This window comes from Athene cunicularia (genome assembly GCF_003259725.1).
Source record: "Athene cunicularia isolate RWA chromosome 3 unlocalized genomic scaffold, athCun1 chr3_part1, whole genome shotgun sequence".
Classification (NCBI taxonomy): domain Eukaryota; kingdom Metazoa; phylum Chordata; class Aves; order Strigiformes; family Strigidae; genus Athene; species Athene cunicularia.
Genome location: NW_020799097.1, coordinates 96,616,654 through 96,624,927, shown reverse-complemented (window position 1 = coordinate 96,624,927; position 8,274 = coordinate 96,616,654). Strand labels below are relative to the sequence as shown.

General features: G+C 37.2%; 1 protein-coding gene across 6 annotated transcripts in view; it reads left to right on the top strand.

Annotated features, from left to right (window-relative positions):
• Nucleotides 1–8,274, top strand: part of PPM1B (protein phosphatase, Mg2+/Mn2+ dependent 1B) — a 50,085-nt gene that overhangs the window by 11,508 nt on the left and 30,303 nt on the right. For 4 of the 6 annotated variants that reach the window (XM_026844809.1, XM_026844804.1, XM_026844807.1 and 1 more), the window contains 2 exons: nt 1,612–1,756; nt 6,475–6,631. In XM_026844809.1, the coding sequence (XP_026700610.1) occupies nt 6,599–6,631 (33 nt within the window). In that variant the 5' untranslated portion in view covers nt 1,612–1,756; nt 6,475–6,598. The remainder of the gene's footprint in view (nt 1–1,611; nt 1,757–6,474; nt 6,632–8,274) is intronic. The other 2 variants (XM_026844810.1, XM_026844808.1) reach the window with 1 other exon arrangement.

Genomic DNA, 8,274 nt, shown 5'->3' with positions numbered 1-8,274 from the left:
CCCCGGTCGTTAAGGTGATCTTCTGAAGGTGGGAGACGGTGCTTGAAGGGAGTCGTGTTCTGGTCACACATTATGTGTTCAGCAGTAGTCACTGGTGTACTTAGGAGGAGGGAGTGAGGCTATTTTGTGCAACTTCGTGAATCTGTGCTGCTTGTGTTTTGTTTTTATCCTGAAGTTCTTAGATGTGGAAACAACTTTTTTTGCTGAAATTTTTAAACTTTTTTGGGAGATCTTTTGCCACGTAGTTCAATGCAATGATTTAGGATGCTTGTATCAAAACACTTTCAGAGTTCATTAATGATTTAGTGGATGCTGCTTAAGGAGTATTTTCACAGTACTCAGAGCAAATCTGAATCAGCAGCAGCTGCTGGTTCTGCATTTCTGACATCAGCATTTGTCTGATCCTGAATTTCCTAAGCTGGTTTGGAGAGTTCAAGTGGCAGAAAATAATTGACTTTTTCTGGCTTAGTTTGGTTCCTTGAACCATCTATCTTGTTGTGGTATCTAAAAAGATAGAATGTTGGGGAAAAAATCAGGGCTTGCAACAGTATACGATACAGGCATAAAACTTACTGGAACCCCTACAGTTCTTCAGACAGTAGCAAAGTATTTATTTTTTTGAGCAATTGCATGCTTGTGACACTTTCTGTTAGTTGAAAAGCACTATTTAGTGTTTGGAAGAGGCAAGCCATCATGAAATGGTGTTAGAGCTCCTTTCTTTGATCAGTGGGCTTAAAGTCAAGGTCTACACTATGTCCCCTTTATCATTCAGCTCACCAGAGTGCTGTAATCAGTTTAAAATTATCAGTGTTACAATAGGGCTTGTATTTCCCTCATGCCCCAGACAAAGCTGACTGTTACCCAGAATTCTTCCTGCAGTACTGCCTTCTACCAGTGTACTGTCATGGTAACTTTTGTAAGATGTAGTGGTTTATAAGATTAAATATGTGGTCCCTGATCCATGAAGGAATTTGAGCATTTGCATCCTGTTCAAATCAACGGGTAGATGCACACATCTGAATTGCTAGTTATCTGCTACTTTAACGTTTTAAGATGAATTTATGGTTAATTTATAGAAACTACTTTTAAAGAAACATGATACTTGTTTCAGAGGAGCTGAAATACTTTTGCTACTGAAGTTTACTGCTTTTGTTTTAAACTCTTGTTAAACTCAATTCTACTTCTAAGCCAGCAAAGAACTTACAAATTACACATGCTGCACTTGGGTTTAAGTCTTGTCAAACACTCAGGGAGTATACTCTTGTCATTTGAGCAGGTGAAAGTTAAGCAAATAGCACTGTTGGGCTAGCAGGCATGCAAAAGCTATTCCTTCCATTGCTGAATTTAGGGAATTGGATGCCAGGTAATAGGCTAGGTGACTTTTAAAATGCTAGTCTGTGCTAGTGAAGGAAACAGGAAAAAAGTAAATCTGATTCCTTGTTAGTGTGAGTCTTTAATAGGGTGTTTAGAGATTGTACTGAAAAGTCTTGACATACGGGTGTAGCTTTAGTTCAAGCACTTCTATTAGGAAAAAGTTGTGTTAATGAAAAAACTCACAAATCTTTTGTAGACCATCTGGAGTAGCTAACTATTCTTTCTGTTTCTTTCTAGGAAATACCAAAATAAAGCAGATGTTGTGTCCTGTACTGTTATCTCAAGGTTTTGCAAGTCATTCTGTTATGTGCTTCTTGGCAGCAGGAATGTAAACTAATTCTTTCAGCACTGAACTAGAACCTTGACAAGGTTGCAATTACAGGTAAGAATAAATTCTGCTACTTTAGGAAAGTATAATTGCTTTTACTTTGACTGATTTCATTTGCAATTTGTAATTGACCAAGAATTTAACAGAAATTTCAGAACTGAATGGGTAAAATTGCGTGCTTTCTTTAAATGCATTGGAATTTTGCTTAATCTTACTTTTAATAGAGAAGAAATAAAATGTGAAGTATAGCTTCTCTCTGGTATAGTAGAAATAATGGTAAAAAAAGTAAATTTTCAACACCTAAATATGTGCTGACTCAGATTTGGGGGAAGGTATTTTCTCACACAAAAGACTACAGTGTGAGTCAGTAAAAGTCATGAAGTCTTTTGCCGCTGTGTTGAGATCAGCTTACTGTCTGTGTGTGGCTCTTCACTTCAAGGTCTCTATTTCCTTAAATGTGCTAATAGCACCCCACTGCTTGTTACCTTTTTTTAATCACTTAAAGAAAATACTTATATTTGTTACAAGTCTGTTGTAGCTTTAACTATTGAATCAACTTTTCAAGGGTAAACATTGATGTCTTCCAGGTCAGTGAAGATGTTTTGGCTGCTGGCTTTCCATCAGAACTTTATCTGACAATGATGGAGATAATTCTTGTCCCACTATTCAATCACTATTTTGTAAACTTGTGTAGGGAACTAAAAGTTGGGGTTCTTTGACCTCTTCCAAAAAACAAAAACAAAACAAAAACAAAACAAACAAACAAAAAAAACCACCAAAAACCTGAACCACACCATGACAAATAACCTGTCATAGAGATTGCATATTTAAGTTTGTATGTTTCTGAATAGTTTATTTCTGTTTTTAAACCAGGGCTATGTCTTTTGAAGACTATCAATGAAATAGCTTTGCTGCATATGCTGTGAATCTGTAGAACTATGATCCAGTTAAGGCCTTTGAGTCTTGATTTCACATTTTGGTATCTTTGACAGGAAGAATTGCTTGCCTTAGGCTGTGCTTGTCGATAGTGGTAGGACAAGAGGCTGGACTGTTGGTATCTAGCAGTCTGATATGTCTTACTCTGAAGTTGGATGATGCATGCATGGGTCAGTGATAGGTTTGTGCTGAGGAGGTGGCATTGATCTGCTACTACAATGAAAGAAGGGTTCAAGCATGTTTTGCATTTGGGGGGGGCTTATTTTGCTACTGTTGTCTTTATTGAATGTTTGTACTTAATTTGCGGTGATGTAACAGGTTGAGAAAAGGCACAACTCTTCTTATACTGTACGAGTCATACACTAATTTAAGCTGGAATGGACCTCTAGCACTCATCTAGCCCAACCCTTGTGTTGGATTTCCTCAGATTTCTGTGTGAACCAACAAGTCACCCCTTAATTATGTAAATAAATGGTTTAGTGTTTTACTGTGGTTCTGCAGACCTGTTGTAGAACACTTACTCGTCTTTTAGACATGTTTTGGAACAATTTATTGATGATAGGAATTGGTGACTCATTGCTGCCCTATTCTCATAAAAATGTGTTTGAAGCTTTTAGTAAACAAACATTGAACAAGGTAAGAAAAGAGGTTTTCTTAAATGTATAAATTTAGAATAAGTTAATTTAGTGACAAGCTAGTGAGTAAAAAATTCTTCAGTTGTAATACCCATAGTGTATTGACTAAACGTTGGGTCTCTTTCTTCAAAATCTTAGGTGCTCTTTATTTCTAAAAACCTGGCTGGTGGTGGTTAGATTGACTGAAAAGGAGCAAAATAAATTTAACTCAAAATAATTGGTCTCTTACTGAATTTAGAGAAAAAAAAAAAGATTCTGCATAAAGTAACTATAAACTTTATTAGGGAAAGATCACTTTTATACTAGGTTAATGCTTTGTAGTGTCCAAGTGCCACATGTGCATCTGTTTTCAGTAGCCCAGTAAAGAGGTAAGAACATGCTCATTGGCTACAGGAAGTCTGAGCAGATACAGGGAAACGAAAGGTAATTCAGTTAATATCATGGGATATAAATCCTGTCATAGTATGGTCAGTAGGGATAAACAAAGAGTACAGTGCAGTCTTCTGGGTGGTATAATAAAGCCACACAGAGCTGCAGAGTTTGAGTTAAGACAAAATGTGACTTAAGGGTTAATAAGCCTGGACAGGTAATACCCAGTGTAATCAAATAGGTCTGTTTTATGCAAGTGCCACTGCACCAAACTCATACTTAAAGAAAATGGTACAAGAGCATGAATGCTGGCTTATGCAGAGCTATCTTGGCTCTTGAAGACTTTAGCCCTCATCCTGTTCCCATGGAGGTGCTGGAAGCAATAAGATGTCTGCTTTGCACTGTTGGGGCTCAATGTTGTTGTACTTGATGAACCAGCCTGGGTATTTATGTATCATCGTTTTTTGTATAGTTATTCTGTAACTCAGATAAACTGTTCACAGGTAACGAACGGGATTGAATTTCACAGACTGTATAGTGTTTGGAGGAAATTTTGGTAAAGAAAACCAGAAGTTGTTACCTGGAAAACTAAGATGAGTGACATTAAGACGTTGACTACGGTAGAATCTGTCTTACTGAGAATGACACTGTATTCCTCTTCTTCAGGTACCTCCCAGGCAGTGGTGCCAATATGAGCTCAGGGCTGCTGGCTATCAAAAGTCACACTGGCAAGCACGGAATTATATGTAGCTAACTGGGAAAAACACTGCATAGTTTTTTTAAAAGTTTTCATTTGACCACAAAACTGTGTGAAGTTGATTTCTGTGATTATGTAAGGGTGAAGCTGGATGATAAAGGCTTGGTGGCTCTAAAAATGCGTCAAGCTGGGCACTGATGGCTTTGTACTGTATGCTGTGATTGCAAAGCTAGATTCAGAGTCCACTTCCAAGTTTTTTGTGAAGTTCATCTTGACTATCTCAGGTATGATCTCTAACTTTGTACCTACCAAACTGCATTCCAGAAAAATAAGAAGCCACAACATAGAAGTGTGCAGCTTTTTTATGAGAGACAGACAGTTGTCATATAGGTAGGGTTTGAATATCTGCAGTTGCTTAGCTTCATCCATCTTTTAATAAGGTGCAAGAAAGCAGAATACAAAATGAACTTCTGAAAAAGATCACGAGCATGTATGTTTTTCTGGTGTTAACAACATAACTAAAGAAATCATAGTCTTAACCTACCTCCTGGTGCTCCTTTTTATTTTTTCCCACTGTCTTCCCTGTTGAAGGTTACTGCCCCCTTGGATCTGCTGTCTAAGCTGCTGGCTTCTAAACCCACTGCAGTCAAAGTCACTAAGTTTCCAAATACTAAAGTTAACTTTGCATGTCTTCAGTGAAGTAGTTCTAAGAGTAAGGGCAAAACCATCTCAGCCAGCAGTTCTGAAAGAAAAGAAATTGCTAATACAATGTATTGTTGAGTAGCTGAGGCAGAGCAGAAGCAGTAATGTTTTCATGTATTGCTACTGACACTGAAAATAGATGTGAATCCACAGTGTTATATTACGCCTGCGATTGTTTTGTACCTGCAGACCAGTTTAAAGTAGCTGAAGCACATTCTCAGATCATCTTGATATGCTTTTTAGTTTACGGGTTTACAAGTAGTGTGGTGGTGGTGGGGGATGATGTGTGTTCTGTTTGTTTTTGTTATTGTTTCTTTTCTCCCAACTGTTGTAACAATAGAGATGCAGAAATTAATTTTAGTATTATAGCTGTAGCTCCTAGGCATGTGTATTCTACCTGGTGATGGGGATAACTTGCAACATTTTTGAAATTCCTGATTTAAAAGCCTATTTGGCTTCTTTCATGTCATCCTGGCAGGAAGAGTGTTGATAGTAGGCTCTATATTAAAGGTTTACATAGCTACTTAATTTTTTTTCTGTCAGTATCTTTGGCCATCTGAGATGCTTCCTAATGATGATTTTCATGGCCACAGATTATTTAAAAACAAAACAACCCCCCCCTCAAAACAGATAAAACCCTGTGGTGAGTGGACATGAATGATTAATCACTTCATGTAGTTCATTTTTAAGTGAAAGTAAAATATTCAGGTCTCATTCTTAGAATCTAGTAATTGCTGTTTGACTCTGTCAGTACTTGTGGCTGTGTAGTTAGAGTAGCTGTCACAGCCAACCTTTAAGTAGAGCTCTTGCTCAAAAATTCAATAACTATTTGCCTAATGTAAATTTATGTAGTGCCAGCTTTTTCAAGGTCACTAGTGATCCCAGGTTTTTTGGGATCAAAAATAAAACACTTTAAAGCTGGTGTCACTCATCAAATGAAACTTGTACTTAGTATATGTAGAGTGTAAATAGGCAGTATAATGTGTGTGCTGATAATATAATGAAAGTATATTGTAAGTAAACACAAGACTAGTAAAAGGTTACTTCCATATTCTGTCACTATTTTATGTGTAAATTGAAGGGTACAGGGAATCTTTATGAATGTCAAAACTGTCTGTAGTGTGTGTAGACTCAGGTAAGGTGTAGAGTGTGAGTATGCACATACATATACACTAGGACAGAGTGCAAGATGAAGACAGAGGAGCTTTCTACCAAGACTATGCTTGAATTTTTTACTTAAACCAGAAAAATTACTACTTTACGAACTTACAATAAGCTTGGAAATGGTTTGTCACAGATACTTCTAATATTTATGTCATTTACATGTTTAATATCTAGTACAGCATTTTCTTTGTTGAAATGTCATTTTTTTTTTATAGCAGGAGCACATGTGTTTTGTAACGAGAAACTCTGGCACTGTTTCTTTTCCACAGCACTGACATATTAAAAATGACTGGCCTGTTGAGTGAATCCTTCTGAGGAAGAGAGATTTTACAGTACACTTATGACCTAAGCCCAAAAGATTGATGTTGGACTGTTTTCATTATAGGAAAAGATATGTTATTGCCTTTGGGACTGTTGGCCATCAAGGTATTAGTCTAGTTCTGATGTTCTGTTTGAAACTGACATGTGATCTGAAAATTATTTTATAGTATCTACAAAAACTCTGATTATGGCTTTTAGACCTTTTTAATCCAGTTACATTTTGGCTGCCTTCATGACAACCAGCAAGTAAATATTTCTGTCAAATATAAATCTATATGGAAAGGAGCATGCTTCTCATTTGGAGTAGCTGCCAATTTCCTCTTCACGATATAGTACAAAATCATGGATATCTGTAACTGATCAAGAACCATTTGCCATCTTATAAGTATGTCTTGGGAGAAAATCAGTGGGTGTGGTGGTGGTTCTTTTAAATGGAGAAATTCACAGTCTTTACTGTATAGCTGTGGGGAAAAGGATACTTATCACATTATTTTTTGCGTGTCGGAGGACATGGCTTTTGTCTTCATACATCCATACTTCAAAAGGGTAGAGTTATTGCTTATATTTCCTATGAGATAAGGTCCTCATGTAGGACTTGTATCAGGTTGGAAACATCAGAGAAAAATATATGCTAGGACTCCAGAAAAGTAAGCCTTGGGTTAGGTTTTTGTGCTGGGTAAAGGGATGTCAGCTTTTAGAGACTCAACGCCCTGAACTCTCTTGGAAGCGGCTTAGCTACTGATTTAAAATTACAAATGAAAAGTGTACAGTAGAGCAGTAGCTAGAGCAACTGCTTTATCAGCATATTGCTCAGATTCAGTTTCTTCCATTGCCAGAGAGGGGGAAAGGCCGTATTTTCTTTCCATAAAGGCCTTTCAAAAGCCTTTGAGCCTTGGTGATAATTGGCACTTATCAGGTGATTGATTTTTATTTTGTACTTTTAATTATTACTCTTACAGCTATATCTTTCCCAGAGTTGGGAAGACTACTGAGGGAAGGGAATCCTAGATTTCCATTCTTGATATGAAAAATATATATTCTTTTAAAGACTAGTCTGTGGAACATGGATGAGAACTAAGGGCTTCTTCATTTCCAAGAAAGTTTTGGGAGTTACAGTAGACATGGTCTTCCAGATTTTTAACATTTCAGCTAATAATCTTATGTGGGTAAACATTTTTGCCAGAAGGAAGTGAAATTGTTTTCTCAAACTAATGTGTTATGCAATTAAATTTAATTTAAAAATGGGATCTTTGGAAATTACACCTCCAAGACTGAAGGGGTACTGAATTTTGGACCTTACATATATTGGTTAAAACTGTGACTGCTTTACTAGCTGAAGATGGGCACTTCATCTGTTCTTCTGCTGGCTGTGTTGTCTCTGAAGACTGAATCTCGCTCTACGAGGCTTAATGCCTTAAGTCCCTCAAGATATGCTGAGAAGTTTTGACTGTTGAGAGAAGCTTAATGAGGTCTTCATTAACAACTTGGACAGTGGAAGAGTATTCACTTTTAGGACATGTGATATCATATTGTGGGAGTGGTCAGTAAGCCAAAGGGTAGGCCTTCACAGCAGATAGACAGACCTTGGGCAAATGGTCTGATGGTAACCTCAAGAAGTTTAATCAAGACATATACCTGGAGTAGAGTAACATTGTCCCCCAATATAGGCTGAGTGATGACTAACAAGAAATGAGCTTTGTGAAAAACAAACAAAAAAACCACAACAACACCCCCCACCCCCACCCCCT